A 27,834-nucleotide genomic window follows, 5' to 3' on the forward strand; every position below is an offset into this window, starting at 1 on the left:
GATAGAAAAAAGGCCGCTGGAGCTGGGGAGGTGTAGGGAGACCATGCCTGGCCTCCAGGCCATCAGTAAGTTTTCTAGTTGGGAAAATCAGAGAATAGACCCTGTAGAGAAGGGTCAACATAAGAGAAGATGAAACTACAGAATTAGGTGCTTGGGGCTTGTACTGTCCTCAGGAAGTAGGAGCTGCAGTTATTGGGGAGGTGGCTCTGTGTGTGTGTCTCCCTTCTCTGTAAATACTGTGTGTATGTTAGTTGCTCTGTTGTTTCTAACTCTTTGCGACCCTGTGGACTATAGCCCGCCCGGCTCCTCTGTCCATGGGATTCTCCAGGCAAGAATTCTGCGGTCGGTTGCTGTTTCCTACTCCAGGGGATCTTCCCAACCCAGGGGTCAGACCCACATCTCTTGCATTTCCTGCATTGGCAAGTGGATTCTTTACCGCTGTGCCACGTGGGAAGCCCCTCTGAAGTTGGAAAGTGGCTTAACAATCAGTGACCTGTCAGGGTGTAACTGGCAGGAGTTTTTCTTTCTTGGTGGTATATAAAATAACAATGTGTTTTAGAATTGAGGGTGCCTTATATTTGATGAAATATGGTATACGTGGACTCAGCCACGTCTCCATAGAGCCCTGGTCCTTTTACGTGGAAAATGGTGCTTAGAGTTTAAGATGTGGGTGTTCGGTGTGCTCAATGGTATCAAGCTGTCACTCCAGGGAGATTCCAGCATGTAGATGAGGTTGAGAACAACTGATCTAGAAGCCCATAAAAAAACTGGTTATTGTGTTGATTACTCTGGGGGCCTGGGCAAGGCAAGAGTTGTCTTTTAGAATGCATAGTTTTTGTAGTGTTTAGATTTTTACCAAGTGCCAGGTAGTAGGGGTACAGTGAAACCAGGGAGGGCTCCCTGGAGGAGGTGAACACTTCCTGGGTTTCCTTGGTGGCTCAGTGGTAAAGAATCTGCCTGCCAATGCAGGAGATGAGGGTTCCATCCCTGAGTTGGGAAGATCCCCTGGAGAAGGAAATAGCAACTCACTCCAGTATTCTTGCTGGGAAATCCCATGGACAGAGGAGCCTGGGGGGCTATAGTCCATAGGGTCACAAAGGAGTCGGACTCGGCTTGGCAACTAAACAACAGCAAAAATATTTATATATTTATTTGGCTGCACTGGGTCTTAGTGACGGCATATGGGATCTAGTTCTGCCACCAGTGATCGGACTATGCCCCCCTGCATTGGGAGCCCAGAGTCTCAGCCACTGGAGCAACAAGAAAGTCCTTGAAAGTTAACTGCCCAAAATAATAATGTATGTGCTTTGTTCACCTTCCTAGACTATGCTATGCAAATTCAGCCTTCCTGCGCGCCTTCCCCTCTACTCTGTTCTTTGCCACGCAACGCTGTTAATCATTTACTTTTGACGTTTATCAATGATGTCTTGCGGAGAAGGAAATGGCAACCCACTCCAGTATTCTTGCCTAGAGAATCTCATGGACATAGGAGCCTGGTGGGCTGCTGTCCATACGGTCGCACAGAGTTGGACATGACTGAAGCGACTTAGCATGCATGCATGCATTGGAGAAGGAAATGGCAACCCACTCCAGTATTCTTGCCTGGAGAATCTCAGGGACAGAGGAGCCTGGCGGGCTGCCGTCTATGGGGTCACACAGAGTCAGACACGACTGAAGCGACTTAGCAGCAGCAGCAGCAGCAGTGACGTCTTGACCTCACTGTCAGTCTCTTGCAGTGGACAGTGAGCTTCCCCGGGGGCAGGCATTTCTGCCTGGCGTATAGTAGGTGCTCAGTAAATTATAGGCTGGTGGTTCAGTTGCTAAGTCATGTCCGACTCTTGTGACCCCATGGACTGTATGTAGCCTGCCAGGCTGAGTCCATGGGGTTCTCTAGGCAAGAATACTGGAATGGGTTGCCATTTCCTTCTCCAGGGGATCTTCCCGACCCAAGGAGCAAAGCCGCGTCTGTTACATCTACCTGTACTGGCAGGCGGGTTCTTTACCACTAGGGCCACCTGGGAAGCCCAAACTTATAGGTTGAACCAGATGAAATTGCCTACCGTTTTCCACCTGCCCAAACTGCCATCTACCTGCGTTCCCCTGCCGGCTGTCGGCCGGTGCGTGGCGCCCCCGTGTGGTGGCCGCTGACCTCGCGTGTCTGTCACTGCTCTCCGCAGGCGGGGAAGCTGGACCCCCGGCTGGTGCTGGACCAGCTGCGCTGTAACGGCGTTCTGGAGGGCATCCGCATCTGTCGCCAGGGCTTTCCCAACCGCATCCTCTTCCAGGAGTTCCGGCAGCGGTGAGCGGCATGGGTGGGGTGGGGCCAGGTTTGGAAGCCGCCGCATCTACATTCAAAGCTCCCCTCTCCCGCGCCGCTGCTTCTGGGCTGGGCGGGGGTGTGGCCTCGGCGCGAGGGGAGGGGCGGGGCCTCTGGGCGAGTTCCTTTGGTTGCTGAGTCTCAGCTTACTCTGTGTTGTGGGAGAGCAACGTCGCCTTCAACGTCCCCTTCAGTGGGCTCCCCAAGAGAAAGGGCATAGAGCATTACGTTGCAATCGGTTATCGCAACAAGCGTTTCTTATAAAAATGCAGTCGAGCAAGAGAACAGAAAATATCAACATATAAGATCCCTAGTGATTGAGAAAGTCTGATACACACATTTCTCAATCACCAATAAAAACTATGGCACTTTAATATTTGATATTAATATATTATGTATATGATATTTATGTGCATGTATATATACGGTAAATATTAAAACAAAAGTTATGCTTCACACAAGCTGTATGTAGCAGAATCATTCACTGAGAATGAGAGCCCCATATACAATTTAAAATTTTCCTATTAGCCATATTTTTAAAAGTAAAAAGAAACAGGGGTAATTAATGATAACAAGAGAGTTTATGTAACCCAATACAGCCAAGATATTAGATCATTTTAACATGTAATCTGGAGAAGGAAATGGCAACCCACTCCTGTATTCTTGCCTGGTAAATTCCATGGACAGAGGAGCCTGGCAGGCTACAGTCCGTGGGGTCACAGGAGTTGGACACGACTGAGCACCCATGCAACATGTAGTCAATATAAAAATTTAGTAGTGAGACATTGTGCATTATTTTGTTTCTTACTGAATCTTTGAAGTTCAGTGTATGTCTTCCATCCATAGCACATCTCAGCTTGGACACAAAATTTCCAGTGGTCAAAGAGAAATATACTCCTATTAAGACAATGAAATTGTGTTGAAAAGAAAAATATTTTGCACTGCTTCAGTTTTCAAATTGAAGTTTCATTTAATTAAAATGAAATGCAATTACAAATCCTGGTCTCCAGTTGCCCCAGCCATCTTTCCAGGGCTCTTTGTAGTTGCGTGTGGCCAATAGCGTTACATTGGACAGCTCAGGTCTGCAATTTCCTACTCAAAGTGTGGTCCCTGGATCAGCAGCATCAGTATCACCCAGCAGCTTATTAGATATGCATATTTTTGGGCCCCTCCCCAGACTTACTGAATTAGGATCTGCATTTTAACAAGATCCTTGGTGACTGAGAAACTCTGATACACGCAGATACACACACACACATTTCCCAATCACCAGTTTAAAAATATGGCATATTAATATATGACATTAATATATCATGCATATGATATATATGTGTGTGTGTATGTTATATATATCATATCCATATTTTTAATGAAATGTCATGATCCAGGGAGCGGGCATAGAAGGAGAAAGGCGCTGAGGATGGACACATATGTGTTTAATGAAATGTACTTTTCAAATTCGGATTTGCACAGAGAAATGTAAAAGAAACATCTGTAAGACACTTAACTCAGGACCTGACACGTAATAAGTTCAAAAACATCAGCCCCCATTTGTTATTCTCGCACTTCCGAGACCCACCTTTTTTTACATCTCAATGACCTATGCACGTATGCGTGCTAAGTCACTTCAGTTGCATCCAACTCTTTGCAACCCCAGTGGACTGTAGCCCACAGGCTCCTCTGTCCATGGGATTCTGCAGGCAGGCATAATGGAGTGGGTTGCCATGCCCTCCTCCAGGGGATCTTCCCAAACCAGGGATCACAACCGTATCTCTTAGTCTCCTGCATTGGCAGAGGAGTTCTTTACCACGAGCGCCACCTGGGAAGCCCCAATTACTTATGGTGTTGGTGTAATTAAACACTTGTAATCAGCAAGTGCTGTGTCCCAGGAGGAGAGCTTTTATTGATGACATTGCTCCTGGTGGTGATATCGATGCTCTCAGCCTGGTGAGCGACCCTCGGTGATATTTGAATATTTCTTTCTGTTACTGTTCCTATTGTCATTGTTCCTATTGTTATTTGTCCCTCTGAGCCCAGTGCCTGGCCGTGGTGACAGTTTGCTGTTACTCTTCACCCTACCCTACCCCTCTCCCCCCATTGCAGGTATGAGATCCTGACGCCCAATGCCATCCCCAAGGGCTTTATGGATGGGAAGCAGGCCTGTGAGAAGATGGTGAGTGAGAGGTGGAGTGCAAGTGTGTGTGTGTGTGTGTGTGTGTGTATGGTCGCAAGGGGTGGAGAAGGTTGAGCTGGAAACCTCCCCACTCCTCGCCCCTCCTCCTCACAACCCCTCCCTGACCCCCACAGATCCAGGCCCTAGAATTGGACCCCAACCTCTACCGCGTGGGACAAAGCAAGATCTTCTTCCGGGCAGGTGTTCTGGCCCAGCTAGAGGAAGAGCGGGACCTGAAGGTCACAGATATCATTGTGTCCTTCCAGGCAGCTGCCCGGGGATACCTGGCTCGCAAGTAGGGCTCCACACTATCTCTTGGGGTCATATTGGCCAAGACTGGTTCAGGGAGGGTTGATCAGATGTCCCCAGAGGCGATGCAGGAAGAGGTTGACCAGCTGGGTCCAGATGGCAGGGCCTCTGAGATGGTAGAAGGGCTGAGATACAAAAGGATGGAGCTACTAGATGCCCAGGCTTCTTGGTTCTACAGTCCCTGAGGCTCCTGAGTGATGCTAGGACCACAGAGAAGAGTTCAGTTCAGCCATAGGGCGACCAACCATCACAGTTTGCCTGGGACTGGAGGTTTCCTGGGATGCATGATCTTCGTGCTAAAACAGAGGAAGCCCCAGGCAAACCGGGTTGAGGTGGTCACCCTAGTGGCCAGTACCTCGAGGGACTCCAATCTGGAGGAGGAAACATACACCAGCACAAAGGGTCACAGTCCAGGGTGAGATGTGCTTCAGTGGGGGTCGTACAGCTGCAGCGAGAGACCCTGCAGACCAGGTAGATGAAAGACCACGGGAAAGGTGTTCCAGGCAGGAGTGACAGCCTGCCAAGGCCTGGTGATGTGAGAGCCTGGCACATTTCAGGAAGGCGGCGAGTTTTCAGGAAAGTCCCCTTCTCCCTGGGAACTGGCCCAGAGGAAGGATCAGAGAATAAAGGACTCCCCAAACACCAGGCTGAGAGGCAGGGACTGTGACCAGGGGCAGTGGGAGTGGCAGAGGGCCGAGTCAGCTGTGGGCGTAGAAAGACCTCTCTGGAAGCATGTCAGGGATGGGTTGGAGGCTGGGAAGGAAGCTGGGGTGTCTGGTGGGGTAGAAAATGAGATCTGAACTGAAGCTGAGGCAGGGGCAGAGTCAAGGGCAGAAAGACTGATGAACTGCCCACACAAGATTTACCGACAATAGAACAATGCTCGAACACGGCTGGTGCGGCTAAGTTGCTTGTCATGTCTGACGCTTGTGACCCCATGGAATGTAACCCACCAGGCTCCTCTGTCCATGGGATTCTCCAGGCAAGAATACTGGAGTGGGTTGGAATCTTCCCAGCCCAGGGATGAAACTCAAGCCTCTTTCATCTCCTGTGTTAGCAGATGGGTTTTTTACCACTAGTGCCACCTGGGAAGCCCAGTAGGCATTTAATAATGGTTGCTAAGGGGACAGGGCCTGGAGGGGCCGCGTATCTCTTCTCCCACCTGCCTGTCTCCCCACCCAGGGCCTTCCAGAAGCGGCAGCAGCAGCAGAGCGCCCTGAGGGTGATGCAGCGGAACTGTGCGGCTTACCTCAAGCTGAGACACTGGCAGTGGTGGCGGCTCTTCATCAAGGTGAGGGCACCTGGAGGGGTGACCCCAGTGGCAAGGAGACAGGTCCTTGTGGCCAGGTCTGCTTGGGCAAGTGACTTCCTGGGTTTGGGCCTCAGTTTTCTGCATCTGTAAAATGGGACCAATCAGCCCAACACTTGTTCCTTGGGATTCTTCAGTTAACAAGTGACAGAAAATCCGACTCAAACCAGCATGGATAGTAGATTCGGGATAGCTTTAGGTGCAGCCGGGTCTAGGGTTGAGTTGGGTGTCCCTAAGATCCCCTAGAATTCAGGGATTCACTGGAAGGACTCACAGAACTTAGAAAAGCTGTTCCACTCGTGGTTACAGTTTATTACAGTGAAAGGATGGACATTAAAGTCAAGAAAGGTAAAAGGCGCACGGGGCATAGTCCAGACTTCCATTTGGGTTCTTCAGGTGTGGGTGGGGCTGGCCTGTTTCTCCAGCCAGAATCACTCAGTGTAAAGTGCGTCTTTCACCATGGACTTGGATGAAGAACTTTGAGGCACACTGTGAGTGGCCAGTGGCTGCTGTAGGCAAAGCGATCCTGTAGCAAAATGGGACACTTTTAGTGCTGCTTGTCATGTACCCTGGACTGTTCTAGACTCTTGGTAAATATGACGTCATTCATGCATTCCGAAAACCCTGTGAAATACGGGCTGCTAGTATTCCCAATTTTGTTTGTTTTTTGGCCCCAGCGAGGGACATGTAGGATCTTAGTTCCCGGACCAGGGATCCAACCTACGCCCCCTTCATTGAAAGCACAGTCTTTTTCTTCTTCTTTTTTTAAATCTGTGGCCAAACCAGCAGGCATGTGGAATCTTAGTTCCCTGACCAGGGCATCGAACCTGTGCCCTCTGCATTGGAAGGCTGAGTCTTAACCACTGGACCGCTCGGGAAGCCCCTCTCATCCCACTTTTCTAGATGAGGTGACACAGCCAGTAGTGGAGGAGCTGGCATGGGAACCCAGGAATGGGACTCTCCTCAGAGCGTGAGCTGTTAGCTTCCGAGCCCAGTGGCCTCCCACGGTGGGAGCCAGCCATCCACACCCCCTCCTGTCCCCACAGGTGAAGCCGCTGCTGCAGGTAACGCGGCAGGATGAGGTGCTGCAGGCGCGGGCTCAGGAACTACAGAAAGTGCAGGAGCTGCAGCAGCAGAGTGCCCGCGAGGTGGGCGAGCTCCAGGGTCGGGTGGCGCAGGTAAGGGGCGGGGCCATCGCGCGGGGGCGGGGCCAGTGGGTGGGACCGGTGGTGGTGGGCGGGGCTTCCGACGGAGCCCGCTGCAGGAATAGATTGCCGGCCGAGTTTCACTCGGGCGGAATGGGGGCGGAAACTGTGGTGTGGTGAGCAGTGAGATGCAGGGAGCAGGGTCCTGGGGATGTGGCCAAGGTATCTGGTGGGAGTGGGGCTGGTGCTGCTGAGACAAGATGCTCGGTAGCTGGTCCAGCACGGGGGCAGGGCAGGAGCCCAGTTTCGTGGCGGGGCCACCCTCCGCAGGCGGTGGACCTTCCACTGTTGCCAGCATTTCTGGTATCTTAAAATAACGCCGAGACAAAGCCCTTCTCGTTCATTTTTTCTGTTTGCTTTTTCGGAGTTATTTCCTTTGGTTGAATTTCTAGGCGTGGGAGTAGTAAATGCAATGTGAGCTGACAGAAAGTCCTCCAGAGGCCATTTCTCTGGAGGATGGACTGGAGATGGAGAAGCTGGAGGCTGGGAGGCCGAGAAGAGTCCATTGGGAGAGGATGAAACCTGAGCCTGTTAGGGTTATGGGGGCAGAGTGGGGCGGCAGGGGATGGAGGGGGACTGACGGACTACAGGGAAGTGAGGGAGAGGGCGGAACCCAGCTGGCTGACTCGGTGACTGGGGCTCATCCTGAGATGACGGGCAGGTTGGGGGACTGTCTTCCATCCCTCCCTCCTGCCCCCCAGGCCCCCAGGCCAGACTAGATCAGGGGGCAGGAGACCCTGATGCTCTGCGGAGGGCCATCCTGGGAGCACTGCCTAGCAGCCGCTGACCCCCCCTCCACCCCCTCCCCAGCTGGAAGAGGAGCGTGCCCGCCTGGCAGAGCAGCTGCGCGCAGAGGCAGAGCTGTGTGCTGAGGCTGAGGAGACCCGGGGCCGGCTGGCAGCCCGGAAGCAGGAGCTTGAGCTGGTGGTGTCCGAGCTGGAGGCCCGCGTGGGCGAGGAGGAGGAGTGCAGTCGCCAGCTGCAAACCGAGAAGAAGAGGCTGCAGCAACACATACAGGTCTGCCCACCCACCCCCTGCCTGCGCCCCGAGGCCACCTCCCCCCACCCCTTCTGTTGACCCCGCCCACCTCTGCTTCAGCAAGCCCTGCCTCTTAAAAACAAGTCTCAGTTCAAAGTGGCTTAAGCAAAGAGACTACTTTTGTTTGTTCTTTTCAAATAATGGGAGACTCTAGACTCTGTAAGCTTCAGGCATGGCTGGATCCAGGTGCTCAAGCAGTCGCCTCAGTACTCTGCCTCTCTCCATCTTCTGGCTCCATTTGCCTCTGTGCTGCTGCATTCTGAGGCTGGCTGTCCTCCCTTGGTTCCCCTTCAAAATCCACAGATGTGTTCTACACTTGAGGCACATCTCAATTCAGATGCTAAATTCTCACTGGCAGGACTTCATCGGCATTTGTGCTCCATAACTTCTTCAGTGGAAACACGTAGATTCATATCCCCAACTTGGTCCAAACATACTTCAAAGTTTCCCAATAATTAATTGAGTGACTGGTTTTCAGTTTAAGAGAAGTTGAGATAAATTGAAAATTCAGCTCCTCAGTCAGACTGGTCACATTTTGAGAACTCAGTAGCATTTTAATCATTGCCTCTTGACCCCATTGGAGAGGGAGAGCCCTGCCCTGCAGTTATGGAGATGGCCTAACACACCACACCTGATCCTGGACAGATGTGCTAGAAAGCAAGTTACTGGTCACAAATACTCACAGCCTGAGGAAGGCAGACACCGTGACACAGAGAGTCACAGTGGGGTTGCACTCAGGAATGCAGTGAACCAGCTGCTGCTATGGGAGGCAGGCTTAGTAGTAACAAGAGAACGAGGTGACCCCACTTTCCTGCAGGAAGATGTGATTGGTTTGTTTATTTAATTAATTAATTTATTTTTTGGCTGCACCACATGGCATGCATGATCTTAGTTCTCTGGCCAGGGACCCCACCCCCATGCCTCTGAACTCATGCCTTCAGCATTGGAAGTGAGGAGTCCTAACCATTGGACCACCAGGGAAGTCCCAATTACTTTGTTTAAATAATTCCAAGGACTACCAGGTAATTGAAGTGCACTAGACAAGGATAAGCAGATACCCTGTCTTGTCCCCAGGATATAATGTCTGTATCCTGTAGAGATATTGTGTATAGATATCTATACAGACAGTGTAGACAGTGTATAGATATTGTATGCTGGGCACCAGGTTCAATGTCTCCAACAGTGCCTGGCCCCCCTGCCAGGCACTCAGTCAATGTTTATTGAGCCAATGAATGAAAGTAATAGTTGGGTCCTTCCCAGCCCTGCCCAGAGTGTGGACCTGTTTGAGCCACAAGCCCCGGGGGTCTGTGAGCCATCCCCACCACCCCTGTCCGTCCCATCACACCCCAGTCCCCACCCCTGGGTCCTCACCCCACCTCCTCCACACTCCAGGAGCTGGAGACTCACCTCGAGGCTGAGGAAGGGGCCCGGCAGAAGCTGCAGCTGGAGAAGGTGACGACGGAGGCAAAGCTTAAAAAACTGGGGGAAGATCTGTTACTTTTGGAAGATCAGAACGCCAAGCTGAGCAAGGTCGGTGGCCGGTGAGCCCCCAAGCGTGGAGGGTGTGGGCCCACTGGTGGGCTGGGTCCCTCTCTGCATCGCCCACCCCCAGCATGCCCACCTCTAGGAGTCTTTGGATTCTCCATCTTGGCTGTGTCTCCCTTGAACTTTTCCCATCTCCTAGCCTCTCTGTCACAGCTTCACTCCAGCCAGTGTTTACTGAGCAGCTATTATGAGTCATTCTTTATCTCTGTGTCATCAGACACCCCAAAGCCTCATTGCTAAAAGCAACCCCCATTTCATTACATCCCATTGCTCTGTGGGTCCACTGGGCTATGGTCCCCTTAAAGAGTTGCCATGACATGATGGCAGGGGCTGGAAAGTGGTATCTGGGTGCTCCTTCATGCGGCCTCTCTGCTTACAGGAGAGCCTGGGTTTCTCATCTGGCAGCTCAGGACTCCCAGAAAATGAAGCAGAAGCAACCAGGCCTCTTAAAGGCTTAAGCCTGGAACTGACATCACTTTCTCTGAATTCTATGCATCAGGCGTTGGCAAAGGTTTTCTCTAAAAGGCCGAATAGTAAACATTCAGGGCTCAGCAGGCTGCTCTGTTTCTGTGCCAACCACTCAAATCTGCTGTTGTAATGTGAAAGCAGCCACAGATGGCCTGTGATCAAATGGGCGTGGCTATGTCTCAATAAAACTTTATTTATAAATGCAAGCAGTGGGCCAGGTTTGGCCTGCAGGCTGTGATTTGCCGACCACTGAGATTAAAGCCGGAGAAGGCAATGGCACCCCCACTCCAGTACTCTTGCCTGGAAATCCCATGGATGGAGGAGCCTGGTAGGCTGCAGTCCATGGGGTCACGAAGAGTCGGACACGACTGAGTGACTTCACTTTCACTTTTTACTTTCGTGCATTGGAGAAGGAAATGGCAACCCACTCCAGTGTTCTTGCCTGGAGAATCCCAGGGACAAGGGAGCCTGGTGGGCTGCCATCTATGGGGTCGCACAGAGTCGGACACAACTGAAGCGACTTAGCAGCAGCAGCAGCAGCAGAGCTTAAAGCAGACTCAGTCTAGATTCAAGGGGTGGAGAATTGGACTCTGTCCATGGCTGGGCATGTGGTGAAGAGTCTGCCACCATCTTTAACCTGCTCAGGGTTAAACCCCTGGGCTAGGCACAGGGGATATGGCATTTAACTAACTAGAAAAACATTTCTGTCCTCACAAAGGCATGGGCAAGGGGGGAGCTAGCTGAGTCACCCCAGGAAATCAACATAATCATACACTGTGAACGAATTATAAACTGTCAGAAAAGAATAGAAAACTGTGGAAGGGGATGGCCTGACCTGCACTAGGTGTGGTCAGGACAGGCTTCCCGGAGGCAGTGTTGCCTGAGTTGACAGCTCAACGATGCACAGGAGTCTTCTGGAACATTCCTTGGATGCAGTGGCTCTTCTCTCCTACTCTATTCTATGTCTTCCTTTTTAAGGTAGTGCCAACCCACTGCCTAGACTTCCAAAACCACTCACAGTATGAAAAACGCTGCTCAAAAAATACATAAATAATGAAAATAAGTAAAAAAAAATAAAAAGACAGAAAAGAAAAAAGTGCTGGTCCAGGCCAGTGCTTCTCAAACTCTCATGTGCCCAAGACTCACAGGGAGAACTTGTCAGAGTGCAGATTCTGACTCGGCAGGTCTGGAGGGGGGGACCCTGAGATTCCATTCCTAACAAGCTCCCATTTGGTGCTGATGACGCTGGTCCGTGAATCAGACCTGGAGTAGTGATGAGGCTCCAGTGCTCACCCGTGCATGCAGCTGAAGTGCAAGGATGTTCAGTGCAGTGTTGTTTATAATAGCAGGTGATGCGAATCAACATGAGCATCCATCCGAGGGCCGTCGGGTTAATGAATGGGGGTATCCTTCCAATAGTGGGAGTCTATGCGGTTAAGTCTGATGGGAGTGTGATGGGTTCATAGACACTAGGGACACTAGGGAATGGGAAAGGAGGGAAGGGGTGGGAGCAGGAAGGGTCAGGGGAGGAAGGAGGTGAGCAGAAACACAGATGGGAATGACAGCCAAGATGAGCACGAGCCCCTGACTCCCACCCCCACCTCCCACTGTGCTCAGGAGCGGAAGCTGCTGGAGGAGCGGCTGTCCGAGTTCTCATCCCAGGCAGCCGAGGAGGAGGAGAAAGTCAAGAGCCTCAATAAGCTTCGACTCAAATATGAGGCCACCATTGCGGACATGGAGGGTGAGCTCCCGCCCCCCAGGGGGGGCCTATGCACACTCCAGCAGGGGCGAGGGTGGGGTGGGGGGACAGCCCTCATGTGCTGTGGGGCCTCAGTGGTCACATCTGCTAAATGGGGGCAGGAAAGAAGGCTGGGGACAGGTTGTGTGTCCTCCTTCCCAATCCAGTTCTCTTCCTATCTCCTTGGTATCTTGGGTGACTCTAGCTGATGGCTCCACTAACTGTTTCAGACACATTTTTTTTTCTCGCTCTGTCCCTTGCTGAGGACTCAGAAGCAGAAACAGAAGAGAGGGAGCACAGGAGGAGGCCGGGGGTGCAGGGAGAAGAAGACAGGGCAGAGCGAGCCGGCTGGCCGGCAGGGGCCGGCGGGGCGTGGGAGCGGTGGGGGAGAGGACGGCCTCTGGGGTCTGCTGCGGATCAGGACCAGTGGGCTATCCCAGGGGTGGGGAAGCTGGGAAAGATGGGGAGGGGTGGAAAAAGAGGCTGAGCTCAGCCTGACGCCCTGAAAGTGCGTGCGATGACTGGGGCGAGGGGGCTGGGGGTCTCCCTGGGGGTGTGGGTCTGGCTCCCTCATGCGTGGCCCACACTCCTCCTGCCTGCAGACCGCCTCCGGAAGGAGGAGAAGAGCCGCCAGGAACTGGAGAAACTGAAGCGGCGGCTGGACGTGGAGGGCTCGGAGCTGCAGGAGCAGATGGCGGAACAGCAGCAGCGGGCAGAAGAGCTGCGCGCCCAGCTGGGCCGCAAGGAGGAGGAGCTGCAGGCCGCCTTGGCCAGGTGCGGGGTGGGCCGGCGGGGCGCGCGGCACGAGGGCGCCGCCTAGCGGCGATGGAGACGCCCGGCTGAGACCCGCTAACCCACAGAGATTCAATGTACCCTTCTGTAAGATGGACACAGCCAGAGTTCCAAGCCCTCCTGGTTAAGGGAAAACTGAAAGCGGGCCCTGCGTGTCTAGTAACTTAACAGTTTCTTGCACTGAGGCCAGAAAATGCTTTTTTCTTCCTCTCCCCAGCCTCTCAAAGCTGAACAACTCAGAATCTGCTGTGATTGGATAAGTGATCTGGCCGTCTTAGGAATCATAATCATCATAATGCCAGCCATTCACAATTATTGAGCGCTTACTGTATGCCAGATATGGCGCTCACTGTTTTAGATGCTTTTCACCCTTGCGACCTTAGGCGCCCTTGTGTATGGATGCAGCTGGAATTCAGAGCAGCTACAATGTTGGGGAAATGTGGATTGCAGAATCGATGGGACACGGGTTGGTGGAGGGGAGTTAAGAACTGTGCACCCTCCAGCCTGACTTCTGAGTTCAAATCCCAATTCCTCCCCTTTCTGGCCTCATGACCTTACCCGAATAACATCACCTCTCAAGTCTTAGTTTCTCCATCTGGAAAATGGGGGTGATTATAGAAGCTCTCCCAGGGTTAGTGTAATAGTCGCTTAGTCGTGTTGGACTCTTTGTGACCCTATGGACTGTAGCCCACCAGCCTCCTCTGTCCAATGGATTTCCCAGGTAAGAATACTGGAGTGGGTTGACATTTCCTTCTCCAGGGGAATCTTCCCAACCCAAGGATTGAAACTGAGTCTCCTGTGTTGCAGGCAAATTCTTTACCATCTGAGCCACCAGGGAAGCCCAGGGTTAGTGTGGGGGTTAAATAAGAAGGCGCTGAGGACATGCTTCGCACAACCTAGGGCCTCAATTGATGCTGTGGTGTGTCTGTTCCTACTTTCCATTATCACTGTTATTTTTTTCCCTTTTGCGTTGAGGTGAAATTCACATAGCAAAATTAACCATTTTAAAGCATACCACTGAGGGGTGTTTGGTACATTCACAATGCTGTGCAATCACTACCATCACCTCAATAAAAATCCTATTAAAAAATCCCTCCCCATCTCTCCCTCCCCTTAGCCCTCGGCAACCACCAGTGTGCTTCCTGTCCGCCTAGATTTGCTGATTCTTGCTACTTCTCCTAAGTGGAGTTGTGTAACACATAGCCTTTGGCACTTATGTATTACTGTTTCCATCACCACCCTCCTGGCAGTCCTGTGACGTGGGCGGTCATGCTCTCTCACAAACTGGGAGCCTGCAGTTCAGAGAGGCTGTCACTTGCCAGGGCAGGTGGCCAAGCAGAGGACACAAACTGTGATCGGCATATTTCCCTGAGCTGTTTAATCTGCAGTCCACACTGCCCCTTCATCCGGCTCCTCTTTGCAACAGCTTGATCCTAGAAGGGTTATGAGGAGGAGTTCAGGGGTCAGCCACCCACTGACCACGTGACCAGGGCAAGTACTTTCCCACCTTGCGCCCCAGTTTCCTGCGTGGGCATGAACATCACATGGGATGATAAGGCAGAGGGCTCTCAAGTGGAGGGAACTTAGTAAGCATCCTCGTGATACCAGTGGTGTCATCCCCATTTTACAGCTAGGGAAGTTGAGGCTCTGAGTCCTAGAGGCACGTGTCCAAGGACAGAGCTGGGATTCGAATCTGGAACTGGCCATGTCTAGTCCCTCCACGCCCCCAGAAATCATCCCCACCCCCTGCCTGTCCTTGTACTAACCCCCTTGATCCTTGTCTACCCCCAGGGCAGAGGAAGAGGGTGGAGTCCGGGCCCAGCTACTCAAATCCCTGAGGGAGGCGCAGGCTGGGCTGGCCGAAGCCCAGGAGGACCTGGAGGCTGAGCGCGCGGCCAGGGCCAAGGCGGAGAAGCAGCGCCGGGACCTGGGCGAGGAGCTGGAGGCACTGCGGGGCGAGCTGGAGGACACGTTGGACTCCACCAATGCACAGCAGGAGCTCCGGTGAGGCTGGGCGGCCGGCAGCTGGCACCGGTTGGGGACCTGTGGAACCAGGTTGGGAGGAGAGGAAAAGGACATGGGTCCAAACTCTCCATCTGCACAGATGTTGAGTCATTCACCAGTTGTTTTCTGGGCACTGGCTCTGGACCAAGCTGGGGACATAAATGGATCAGACTCAGGCATTGTCCTCTGGAGCTCCCAGTCTGGGAGTAAGCAGATTCAGGCAAAGACAGACCTGGTCCAGAGCTAAGTGAGCTTTAATGGAGTAGGACAGGCCATCGTGGATGATCAGAGAAGACCCCTGTATCACGCTATGGGAGGGAGTCCAAAAAGACTTCTTGAGAAGGGGGCATTTTGAATAGGGTTTTGACAGATGCATAGGAGCTCACTCTTAAAGCCACACTCCTCCTGCAGCATCACCACCCATACTCCTCGGGGAATATAGAATGAAGTCCCCATCCTTGAAGGGAAAGAATAAGAAGAGGCACAACCGGCTGTCGGGGGCTGCCCTAAAGTCCCAGTCTTCCTCTATTCTGAAATTCTATTCCCTGTCCCCCTTCCCCAATAAAAGGTCCAAGAGAGAACAGGAGGTGACGGAGTTGAAGAAGGCTCTGGAGGAGGAAACGCGCATTCATGAGGTGGCAGTGCAGGAGCTGCGGCAGCGCCATGGCCAGGCCCTGGGAGAGCTGGCGGAGCAGCTGGAGCAAGCCCGGAGGGTGGGTTGGGACGGGGCTGGGGTTTCTGGGGAGCCATGGGGAGGCAAAGTGGGATGCTGGGTGGAGGAGGTATGTCTGGCTGGTCCTAGGCCAGCCCGCTTCTCTTCTCAGGTATTCATGTCTCTGATCCATCTTTTTTAAACAAATAATTTACTTATTATTGGCTGTGCTGGGTCTCGCTGCTGCTCGGGTTTTTCTGTAGTTGTGGTGAACGGGGGCTGCTCTCTAGTTGCAGTGCTCGGGCTTCTCATTGCAGTGGTTTCTCTTGCCGCAGAGCAAGGCTCTAGAGCTTTCGGGGTTCAGTGGTTGTGGCTCCCAGGCCCTAGAGCACAGGCTCGATAGTTGTGGCCCCCCGGGGCTGAGTTGCTCTGCAGGCATGTGGGATCTTTCTGGACCGGGGATCGAACCCATGTCTCCTGCATTGGCAGGTGGATTCTTTACCACTGAGCCACCAGGGAAGCCCACCGATCCATCTTCCATTCAGCGAACGTTCGTTGAATATGTGCTATGTTCCCGGTGTGATATTGAGGGCCCCAAATATGAACCAGACAATCAGTACACACTTCTATTGTGGAGATGATGTTTTAGCAGGAGAGGCAGAGTGTAAACGATCTAAACAGATTCACAGTATATATCAGGGTTATAAGTGCTATGGGAAAATGATGAATAAAAAGCGGGGTCAGAATGCCAATAGTGGGGCGAGGGGGGCATTTTGTGATTTGAAAAAGAGAAGGCCATGGAGAGATTCTACGAAAAGGTGACCTCTGAGTGAAAAGCTGAAGGAAAGGGCTTCCCAGGAGGCTCAGTGGTAAAGAATCTGCCTGCCAATGCAGGTGACATGGGTTTGATCCCTGGGCGGGGAAGATCTCAGATACCTTGGGATAACTAAGCCCTTGCATCACAACTGTTAAGCCTGTGCTCTAGAGCCCAGGAGCCAAAACTACTGAAGCTTGCATGCCCTAGAGCCCATGCTCCGCAACAAGAGAAACCACAGCCATGTGAAGCCCATACATGGCAACTAGAGAGCAGCCCCTGCTCACCACAGCCGGAGAAAGCCCCCTCGAAGAAACAAAGACCCAGCATGGCCAAAAATAAATAAATAAGGTCATAATAAAAAAAAAATTAAGGAAGCGAAGGGTGACCCCATCTTGGCATCCTGGGAAACATGTTCTGGGCAGAGGGAACAGTCAGTGCAAAGGCCCCGGGGCAGGAGTGTGCCTGGGTCTTTAAGGAATGGTGAGGGGTTCCAGAGGAAATAGTGCAAGGGACATGGGGCACGCATGTGCCTGGCCTGGTAGAGAAAGGGAGTCATAAATCTCTGCCGTCTCTCTCCCACCTCAGAGCAAAGGCACATGGGAGAAGACCCGCTTGACTCTGGAGGCTGAAGCGTCTGAGCTGCGGACGGAGCTCAGCAACCTGCAGACCGCGCGGCAGGAGGGTGAGCAGCGGAGGCGTCGCCTGGAGTCACAGCTGCAGGAGCTGCAGGGCCGCGTGGGCGACGGGGAGCGGGCCCGAGCAGAGGCTGCAGAGAAGCTGCAGCGAGCCCAGGTGAGTGGGGCGGCCAGCTCAGCGGTGGTGTCTGCTGTGTGACTTTGGGTGAGATGCCTGCCCTCTCTGGGCTTCGGTTTGGTCCACATCAACCCTGCCGTCCCTGCCAACTTCTTCAGCATTATCACATATTAACAGCTAGTATCGGGTGAGTGGTTGCTTTATACCAAACATCCTGTGTATTTTTACTAAAGCCTCCTGACCTTCCTCTGAAGGAAGTGCTAATATTGTTCCCATTTTACACACAGAGAAACTGAGGCCCAGGGACGTGAAGCTGGTTGTCTAAGGTCCCTCAGAGCCAAAGCGTGAATCCAGGCATGACTAACCTTGCGGCTCTTAACCCTGCCGCAGTGCCCACCTTTCACCCTCTTATCTTCTGGCCGTAAATAATCCATGGTCTGATTAGAAAAACCCAGGGTGAACATTTAAACCTGTAGGTAGAAAATGTCATACTGTAATTGTTAGGAGAGATGTGGGCTTTTTATTTTATTATGTTTTTAAACTAAATGACCAATACCTGTTTATTGCTGAGAACACGAGGCCAGGAGCTGCATCCAGGATCATTGTGGTGGTGATTTGGGTGCCAGGAGAACAGCTTTATTGAAATATAACTCACATACTGTATAACTCACCCATTTAAAATCAAACCAGTCCATCCTAAAGGAAATCAACCCTGAATATTCATTGGAAGGACTGATGCTGAAGCTGAAGCTTCAACACTTTGGCCACCTGATATGAAGAGCCGACTCTTAGAAAAGACCCTGAGGCTGGGAAAGATTGAGGGCAGGAGGAGAAGTGGGTGACAGAGGATGATACTGTTAGATAGCATCACTGATTTAATGGCCATGAGTTTGAACAAACTCCAGGAGATAGTGAAGGATAAGGAAGCTTGGTGTGCTACAGTCCATGGGGTTGCAAAGAGTTGGACACCACTGAGTAACTGAACAATGAGTTTTAGTATATTCATAGAGTTGTACATTAATCACCATAATCTAATTTTAGGACATTTTCATCACCCTAGAAAGAAATCCCGTACGAGAGTTAGGGTTAAGGTCCTCCAATCTCACCCCCTGCCCTAGCAATTACTAATCTACTTTCTGTCTCTTTAGATTTCCTAATCTGGACACTTCATAGAAATGGAATCATACAATATGTGTCTTGTGTCTGACTTCACTCATTTAGCATAGTGTTGTCAAGGCTCATCCATGTTGTAGCATCCATCTGTACTTCATTATTTTTATGGCTGAATAATATTCCATTGTCTAGAGAGACCACATTTTGTTTATCCAGTCATCCATGGATGGACGTTTGGGTTGTTTCCACCTTCTGGCAGTTGTGAATACTGCTTCTGTGAACACCCCTGTACAGGTTTTTGCATGGACTTGTTTTCATTTCTCCTGGGTACAGACCCAGGAGCGGAATTGCTGGGCCCTGTGGAAACTCTGGTTTAACATCCTTGGTGGCTCAGATGGTAAAGAGTCTGCCTGCAATGCAGGAGACCAGGGTTCGATCCCTGGGTCGGGAAGATCCCCTGGAGAAGGGAATGGCAAACCATTCCAGTGTTCTTGCCTGGAGAATCCCATGGACAGAGGAGCCTGGTGGGCTACGGTGCATGGGGTCACAAAGAAACTCTGCATTTAACCATTTTAAGGAGCTGCTAGACTGATTATCGCGGCAGCTGCACCCTTCTACATCCCCACCAGCAGTGGGTAGTGGGGATCTGAGGCAGGTACACAGGGGGGTCGGCTGGCAGGAAGCTGCCATTATAAGATGCCCCTTCCCCACAGGCTGAACTCGAGAATGTGTCTGGAGCCCTGAGCGAGGCCGAGTCCAAAGCCATCAGGCTGAGCAAGGAGCTGACCAGCATGGAGGCCCAGCTCCACGATGCCCAGGTGACCCCAGCTCCCATCTCACCACCCGCTCCCCAACCCAGACCACCCCCAACTCTCCTGCCCACACTGAACATCGTCCTCTCATCCACCTGCAGGAGCTGCTGCAGGAGGAGACCAGAGCGAAGCTGGCCCTGGGGTCCCGGGCACGAGCCCTGGAGGCGGAGGCAGCCGGGCTGCGGGAGCAGCTGGACGAGGAAGCGGCCGCCAGGGAGCGGGCGGGCCGTGAGCTGCAGGCCGCCCAGGCCCAGGTGAACAGCCCTGCAGGGATATCCCCCACCCGGCTCCTGCTGGGTTCCGTGGCTCACGGGGTGACCCCACAGGCCAGCATGTCACAAGCCAGACCACTGCAAGCCAGACTCCCCTCCTCTCTGTCCCCACAGCCCCAGCCCTGCACAAACTTCATCCTCTGTCACCTGTATCCTCTCAGCCTCCCTTCAAACCTCCCTGCCTCTAGTCTATCCCCTTCTGGCTCATCCTTCACATGGTCTTTGTAAAGCCGGAGCTGATGCTGCCTTTTCCTTGCTCACACACCTCCCAGGGCTCCCCAACTACCCACCCTGGACAAAATCCATGCCTCTCACCAGGTTGTCAGAGACCCTGCATTCTCTGGCCTTCTTTCATCGTTAGCTATATTCACCTCTCATCTCTCTTTCCTCACTTCATGTAGGAAAACGCTTTTCATTTATTAGGACTTAGCATCCGCCTCTCCTGTTCTAAGAAATTACTCACCACCCTTCTCTGAGCTCCCTTAACCCTTCTTTCTCCTTTGTCCCCACTCCGGTCACCCTGACTGGCTAGAATTGTCATTGCCCATGAGTCCCCCAACCAGACTGAAAGCTCCTTTAAGGTGGGACCCCATCAGAGTTAGATCTGGGTCCCCAGCCTAAGCCAACATAGTGCCTGATGTATGGGATGCCTTGAGAAATGCCTGTTAAATGAATGATGAATGTATGCCTGTGAATATCGTTCTTTAACTGGAAAACTCCTATGCATACTTCAAGATCCATCACAAATGCTCCGTCCTCCAGGAAGTCTTGAATGTTCTCAATAGATTTTTGAGCCCGTCTGGTGGACTCCTGTGGCTTCCCTATTTCTACCTTAGCCTCTATCACCCTGGTTGTGACACTCAGTCTCCCCCATCAGACTAGGGGTTCCCCAGGGCAGAACCCAGGTCTGATTCATCTTCTGGGTCCTGTGGGAACCATTTTAACGTCCTGGAGGAGCTGGGGCTCTGAGAACTCACAACCTTATCCCTACTCTTCAGGCAGAAGTGCCCAACGGAGTGACTCATTTCCCTCTTGGGCCTCAGTCTCCTCATCTGGGAAATGGGGCCCCACTAACTCACACTTGGGTTGCCGACATGGGTGCCACCCTCCCTCTCTTTCCTCCACCCCCAACCCCAGCTGTCAGAGTGGCGGCGGCGCCAGGAAGAGGAGGCAGGGGCCCTGGAGGCAGGGGAGGAGGCTAGGCGCCGGGCGGCCCGAGAGGCTGAGGCCCTGAACCAGCGCCTGGCAGAAAAGGCGGAAGTGGTGGAGCGGCTGGAGCGGGGCCGCCGGCGGCTGCAGCAGGAGCTGGACGATGCCACAGTGGACCTGGAGCAGCAGCGACAGCTTGTGAGCACACTGGAGAAGAAGCAGCGCAAGTTCGACCAGGTGAGGCACCTTGGGTTAGCCACCTGGGGAACTGGGATGCTCACCCACGCTGCCCGTCACGGTCACCGTGAGCGATCAGTAACAGGTGATGTCACAGCTTAGCTGTGAACCTGCGAGGACCTTCGGGCAAGATGCCTCTTCCCTCTGAGCCCCTGTAGGATAGAACGCCCATCGATCCTGGCTTATGTCTCCTGGCCCCAAATAATTACTGCTGGTACCCAGTGTTACTCCCAAAGGCGTCCTGCAGATACACCAGAGGGTGTACTTAGGAAGGCAAAATGAAATAACACGTCTTGCTTCTCCTGCTGACTCACTGTGGACCTCAGGCAAACTGCTTGTCCCATTTCAGCCTCAGTTTGCCCGTCTAGAAAATGGGGATAAGGGGATTCCCTGGCAGTCCAGTGATGAGGACTCCATGCTCTCAGTACTGTTGCTGTCATTCAGTCACTAAGTCGAGTCCGACTCTTTGCGACCCTGTGAACTGCATCGCTCCAGTTTGATTCCTGGTTGGGGAACTAAGATCCCACAGGCTATGCGGTACAGCCAAAAAAAAAGAAGAAAAAAGAAAAAATTGAAAGTGGGGATAATACTAAGCATCTGACAATGTAAGAATGGAATAAAATTCTCAGAACCCCAGAGCGTTAAGATCAGGCAACCCTGAGGTTCACAGCCCAGTTGGGGCCCTTTCTGGCTGTGTGGCTTGGGCAAATTGCACAGTCTCTCTGCCTCATTTTCTTCATCTGGAAAATGGGAGAGTCCTTATTTTTGCCTTCATTTTTGAAAGGAATTTTCACTGGCTGTTGAATTCCAGGTTTTATTCTTTCCACACTGGGAAGAGATCATTCCATGTTCTGGGGCCTCCACTGTTTCAGATTTAAAGTTAACAATCATCTAAATCATGGTTTCCCTGTAGGTAATGTGATGTGGTTTTCTAGCTGGTTCAGACTTTTTCCTCTTTATCTTTGCTTTTTAGCAGTTTGACTATGATATCCAGCTGTGGGGTTTTGTGTTTATTCTACTTCAGTTTGCCAAGCTTCCAACAGCTTTGGGTTAGTGTTCTTAATCACATGTGGAAATCTTCAGCCATTATTTTTTCAAATATTTTTCTGCCCCATTCTCTATTTCTCCCCTCCTCTTCTCAAACTCCAAATACATGTATGTTCGATTGCTTAATACTATTCCATAGATCATTGAAAAAATTTTAAAAGAATTAATTTGTGTTTTATATATATATAGACATGGTTAAGCAGGAGATGGCAAGAGTGAACATTGACATCATAGGAATCAGTGAGCTAAAATGGAGAGGAATGGGTGAATTTAATTCAGATGACCATTATATCTACTATTGTGGGCAAGAATCCCTCAGAAGAAATGGAGTAGCCCTCATAGTCAACAAAAGAGTCTGAAATGCAGTACTTGGATGTGACCTTAAAAACGACCCAATGATCTCAGCTCATTTCCAAGGCAAACCATTCAACATCATAGTAATCCAAGTCTGTGCCCTAACCACTGGATGCCAAAGAAGCTGAAATTGACCAGTTCTATGAAGACCTATCGGAGAAGGCAGTGGCACCCCACTCCAGTACTCTTGCCTGGAAAAGCCCATGGACGGAGGAGCCTGGTAGGCTGCAGTCCATGGGGTCGTGAAGAGTCAGACACGACTGAGCGACTTCACTTTGACTTTTCACTTTCATGCATTGGAGAAGGAAATGGCAAGCCACTCCAGTGTTCTTGCCTGGAGAATCCCAGGAACGGGGAGCCTGGTGGGCTGCCGTCTCTGGGGTCGCACAGAGTCGGACATGACTGAAGCGACTTAGCAGCAGCAGCAGCAGCATGAAGACCTATAAGGCCACCTAGAACTAACAACAACAACAACAAAAAGATGTCCTTTTCATCATAGGGGATTGGGATGCAAAAGTAGGAAGTTAAGAGATACCTGGAGTAACAGGCAAGTTTGGCCTCGGAGTACAAAATAAAGCAGGGCAGAGGCTAACAGAGTTTTGCCAAGAGAACAAACTGGTCACAGCAAACACCCTCTTCCAACAACACAAGAGGTGACTCATCGGAAAAGACCCAGATGCTGAGAAAGATTGAGGGCAGGAGAAGAAGGGGACAATAGAGGATGAGATGGTTGGATACCATCACCAACTCAATGGATATGAGTTTGAGCAAACTCCAGGAGATGATGAAGGACAGGGAAGCCTGGCATGCTGCCATCCATGGTGTCGCAGAGTCGACACAACTTAGCCACTGAACAGCAACAAATATACATATAAATATATATATTTGCATGTCTTGTAAGTTTTATTGTTCATCAATTGCTATGTCATAAAAAAACAGTGAAGGTTTGAAGTACATTTTAAATTTTATGTATTTTTTTTCCTACTATGACTACAAGAGGAAGAAAGAAAACCCTTTCCTCTCTTGGGTATATAAAGTGAGGGGCTGATCAGTTTGATCCATTTAAGGTTTTTCCTTTTTTTGGCTCAAAATTTCCTTTCATTTAATTTTTTATAAAACTTGAAGTGTAGTTGATTTACACTGTTGCATTAGTTTCAGTTGTACAGCAAAGTGACTCATACATTTATACATGATACATGTATTCTTTCTCAGATTCTTTTACTTATAAGTTACTAGAAGACATTGAGTAGAGTTTCCTGTGCTTTACAGCAGGTCCTTGTTAATTATCTGTTTTATATATAGTAGTGTATAACGGCAACCCACTCCAATATTCTTGCCTGGAGAATCCCAGGGACGGGGGAGCCTGGTGGGCCACCGTCTACGGGGTCGCACAGAGTCGGACACAACTGAAGCAACTTAGCAGCAGCAGCAGCAGCAGTGTATATCTGTTAATCCCAGATTCCAAATCTATCCATCCCCCCTTTCCTCTTTGGTAACCACAAGTTGGTTAGTTTGTTTTCTGTATCTGTGAGTCTGTTTCTGTTTTGTAAATAAATTCATTTAATTACATCATTTTTTTAAAAAGATTCCACCTAGAAGTGATATCATATGATGTTTGTCCTTCTCTGTCTGGTTTATTTCACTTACTGTGATAATCTCTAGGTCCATCCATGTTGCTGTAAATGCCATTGTTTCATTCTTTTGCATGGCTGAGTAATATTCCATTGTATATATAGGCCACATCTTCTTTATCCATTCCTTCATCCATGGAGATTTAGGTTGCTTCCATGTCTTGGCTATTGTAAGTAGTGCTGCAGTGAACACTGGGGTGTAGGTATCTTTTCGAATTAAAGTTTTCTCCAGCTCTCTGCCCAGGAGTGGGGTTGCTCCATCATATGGTAACTCTAGGACCTCCCAGGTGGCACAAGTGCTAAGAACCTGCCTGCCAAAGCAGGAGGCACTGAAGACTCGGGTTCCATCCCAGGGCCGGGAGGATCCCCTGGAGCAGGGCATGGCGACCCACTCCAGTATTCTTGCCTGGAGAATCCCATGGACAGAGGAGCCTGGCGGGCTACAGTCCATGGGGTCACAAAGAGTCCGACAGGGCTGAAGCGACTGAGCACTCTGGCACATGGTAACTCTATTTTTAGTTTTTAAGGGTACCTCGTCACTATTCTGCAGAGCGGCTGCACCAATTTACATTCCCATCAACAGAGGGATCCATTGAAGAGAGAGCTGGTCTGGGACCCAGTGGAAACTTTAATCCCTATACCTCCCTCTTGTGTCTCTGCCTCTGTCTGTCTGTCTGTCTCTCCGTCCTTGGCCCCTCTCTCTTCCCCATTCCCTTGTACACTCCTTTTAGCTAACCTGTGTCCCCCACCCCATCTCCCTCACCCCGGAAGCTCCTGGCGGAGGAGAAGGCGGCAGTCCTGCGGGCGGTGGAGGAGCGGGAGCGGGCGGAGGCCGAGGGCCGCGAGCGCGAGGCCCGGACGCTGTCACTGACCCGGGCCCTGGAGGAGGAGCAGGAGGCGCGCGAGGAGCTCGAGCGTCAGAACCGTGCGCTGCGGGCCGAGCTGGAGGCGTTGCTGAGCAGCAAGGACGACGTCGGCAAGAGCGTGAGCGACCCCGGGTCCCCGGGACACACAGACACACACATGCACACACACACGTGGGCGACCACGCGCCCCACCCCCACCCCGTGACGCTGGGTCACACAGGCACACGTGTGTGCTCTCCCACACGGAGGGCAAAGGGAACCGGCGTCGGAGAGTCCCCGTGTTCACGCACACACCCGGGAAGTGAGGAAAGCCAGGCATCAACAGGTAACGATTCATGGGCCCAGCACACGGGGAGATCTTCCAGCAAACATATGTGCACACACTAAGCACGAGAGCTTCTTGGAAAACATCCATGTGCAGGTGCATGTTCATGAAATGTGAGCGGACTCTCCCGTCAAACACACTTGCTCACGTGTACACACTGAGCACGAGAGCCTCTCACAGCGTGTGTAGGTAACTCGGGACAAGAAGGAGCTAGGATGGACATGTCACCTCGCTGCCTCCCCCTCGTCTATCAAAGCTCCCCTCCCCTCTAGCCTAGCATAGATCTCCGGGCCTGACCTCCCGCCTCCTCGGTGGTCCAGGTGCCCAGGGCTCACTCTCGTTCTGCTTCCCACCCTCCCAGGTGCATGAGCTGGAGCGAGCCCGCCGGGTGGCTGAACAGGCAGCGAACGATCTGCGAACGCAGGTGACGGAGCTGGAGGACGAGCTGACGGCAGCCGAGGATGCCAAGCTGCGCCTGGAGGTGACCGTGCAGGCCCTGAAGGCGCAACACGAGCGGGACCTGCAGGGCCGAGACGAGGCGGGCGAGGAGAGGCGGCGGCAGCTGGCCAAGCAGGTATGGGCAGGCCGCCGCCCAGCTCAGTGTGCCCGGAAGTCTCACCACCCACCTGCTACTGTGGGTTTCTACCCAAGTCCCACCTACTAGCCAGCCATCCTCCTGTTCCCCAACCTGCTCACCCACCATGACCCAAGAACCCACACGCACAAGGACCCATTCGGACACCCTCCATCCACTAACCGGTCCACCCAACCACCATCCCATCTACTGAGCCAGCTGCCTAGCCGCCCATACACAGCCTCCCTACCAACCAAGACTTCTACACAACCAACTCTGCATCCGACTTCTCCATCCACCCAATACCCGCTCCAATCAACCTCCTCTCTCCAGCCCAACCACCCCAGTATCTACCCACCTCCTCTGCACCCCCAACCAACCCGTATACCCATTTACCTGCTCATTCACCAGCTTGTCTTCACCCCACTTCATCCATGACCTTCCTTCCTTTTTCGTTTATTTCTTCACCTGCTTCTTCATTCACTCCATATTTCTCTCTCTGCACATTTATTCATTCATTCTTCATTCAGTGGAGGAATTTCCTATGGTCTGCAGCGGGCAAGGCTTTTCACTCAGTGATGTGTGCTGAGCGTGGGAGGGGCAGGTCAGCCCTGAATATCAGAAAGAGCCCTCTGGGGCCATGTGGTCAGCAGACTGGAGCAGAGGAGACTGGAGCTTGGAAGCCTAGAGCAAGTGATGAAGAGATGATCCAAGGCCGGGATGGGGAGCAGTATCTGAGCTTTTCTTTTTAAATCTACTTTGGCCCCACTGATCCAGCCATGAGTTCATGCACGATTTTGTCCTGAGGGCACCAGGGAGCCAACCACAGGAGGGCCATGAGCAGTGTCAGCTGTGATTGTAGAAGGACCTTTCTAGAGCCTTCAGGAATGGGCTGGAGAGGAGTGATGGGAGCAAAGAGGAGGCTGGGGCAAGAGGGAGGGGTAAAGCTTGCCAGGGCTGTGGGGTTGGAGAGGATGATTGGGTTTGTGGCAGAGAGAGGCAAGGGGCAGAAGGAGTGGGGCTGGAGACCTGGGCAGGGGCTGGAGGGTAGACCTCTACGCCACTGGCATGTAGGGGGAGCCTGGGCTTCCTGTCCCCTGAGCCCGCCCCTCCCGACCTCCCCTCTCCCAGTTGAGGGACGCAGAGGTGGAGCGCGATGAGGAACGCAAGCAGCGTGCTCTGGCCGTGGCCGCCCGCAAGAAGCTGGAGGCCGAGCTGGAGGAGCTGAAGGCTCAGACCACAGCGGCCGGGCAGGGCAAGGAGGAGGCAGTGAAGCAGCTTCGCAAGATGCAGGTAAGGGGTGGGGCTTAAGCCGCGGAAAGGGGAGGCCCCGCCCTCGCTCCGGCTCCCAAACCAGCTCGGACCCCGCCCTTTCGATCCCAGGAGCAGCACCCACGTTAGACAACAGCTCTATCCATGCCCCAAAGGCTCATTTGGTTCTTTTTATATTTTTTAGTTCCTTTATTTAAATTGCTTAATCTTTGGGACTTCTTTGCGGCCCAGTGATGAAAACTCTAAAATCCCACATGCCGCTGGATGGGGACATAAATAAATAGTTGCCAGGTAGCAAAGTGGCCGAAAGTGTAAACGCCAGGGTCAGGCAGCCTAGGTTAAGATCGTGACTGTGCCACTCACCACCCTGAGTGCACTGCTGAACCTCTCTGTGCCTCAGTTTCTCCATCTGTAAACTGGGTAGGAAAATAGTCCCCACCAACTGGAGTTGTGAGGATTAAGGTTTTCAGTATGTGTACAGAGTAGCGACTGGCCCAAGTGATCGGTGTTTTCCATCACTTTTTTGTGGCCAAGCTGCTTGACTTGAGGATGTTTGTTCCCCCACCAGGGATCGAACCCGCGCCCCCTGCAGTGGAAGCGCTGGAGTCTTAACTGCTGAACCGCCATGGAAGTCCCTCCCAACTCTATTATTACTCCAGAGTCCACATATTACCCCCACTTTACGCTTGCTTTAATTTTGATGTGCTTCTTTTTTTAAAGAAGTGAGACTCAGAGACGGGGGGATAGCTGGCCCATGGTCACACAGCCATTGGCTGGGAGCGGGGTGCAGAAGCCCAAGTCCTCAGGACTCTGCTTTTTCACGGGGAGCCCCCACAGGGCTGACTGCGAGGGTAGCGGGGCTGGGGGCAGTCCCTGTGACCTGGCTGGGCCCACACACTCGCTCCGTTCCACCCAGGCCCAGATGAAGGAGCTGTGGCGCGAGGTGGAGGAGACGCGCAGTTCGCGAGAGGAGATCTTTGCTCAGAACCGGGAAAGTGAGAAGCGCCTCAAGGGGCTAGAGGCGGAAGTGCTGCGGCTGCAGGAGGTGATGCCGGGGTGGGC

General features: G+C 52.1%; 1 protein-coding gene across 4 annotated transcripts in view; it reads left to right on the forward strand.

The window, feature by feature from the left end:
* MYH14 (myosin heavy chain 14) overlaps positions 1-27,834 on the forward strand; it is a 78,788-nt gene that overhangs the window by 42,338 nt on the left and 8,616 nt on the right. For all 4 annotated transcript variants that reach the window (XM_061386110.1, XM_061386109.1, XM_061386111.1 and 1 more), the window contains 19 exons: positions 2,178-2,299; positions 4,421-4,490; positions 4,625-4,785; positions 5,982-6,090; positions 7,155-7,286; positions 8,124-8,330; positions 9,744-9,881; positions 11,982-12,105; positions 12,705-12,876; positions 14,686-14,898; positions 15,467-15,611; positions 16,953-17,159; positions 18,947-19,051; positions 19,147-19,299; positions 20,455-20,703; positions 24,507-24,719; positions 25,288-25,500; positions 26,632-26,793; positions 27,689-27,817. In XM_061386110.1, coding sequence (XP_061242094.1) covers positions 2,178-2,299; positions 4,421-4,490; positions 4,625-4,785; positions 5,982-6,090; positions 7,155-7,286; positions 8,124-8,330; positions 9,744-9,881; positions 11,982-12,105; positions 12,705-12,876; positions 14,686-14,898; positions 15,467-15,611; positions 16,953-17,159; positions 18,947-19,051; positions 19,147-19,299; positions 20,455-20,703; positions 24,507-24,719; positions 25,288-25,500; positions 26,632-26,793; positions 27,689-27,817 — 3,024 coding nt within the window. The remainder of the gene's footprint in view (positions 1-2,177; positions 2,300-4,420; positions 4,491-4,624; positions 4,786-5,981; positions 6,091-7,154; positions 7,287-8,123; positions 8,331-9,743; positions 9,882-11,981; positions 12,106-12,704; positions 12,877-14,685; positions 14,899-15,466; positions 15,612-16,952; positions 17,160-18,946; positions 19,052-19,146; positions 19,300-20,454; positions 20,704-24,506; positions 24,720-25,287; positions 25,501-26,631; positions 26,794-27,688; positions 27,818-27,834) is intronic.

This window comes from Bos javanicus, chromosome 18, assembly GCF_032452875.1.
Source record: "Bos javanicus breed banteng chromosome 18, ARS-OSU_banteng_1.0, whole genome shotgun sequence".
Classification (NCBI taxonomy): Eukaryota; Metazoa; Chordata; class Mammalia; order Artiodactyla; family Bovidae; genus Bos; species Bos javanicus.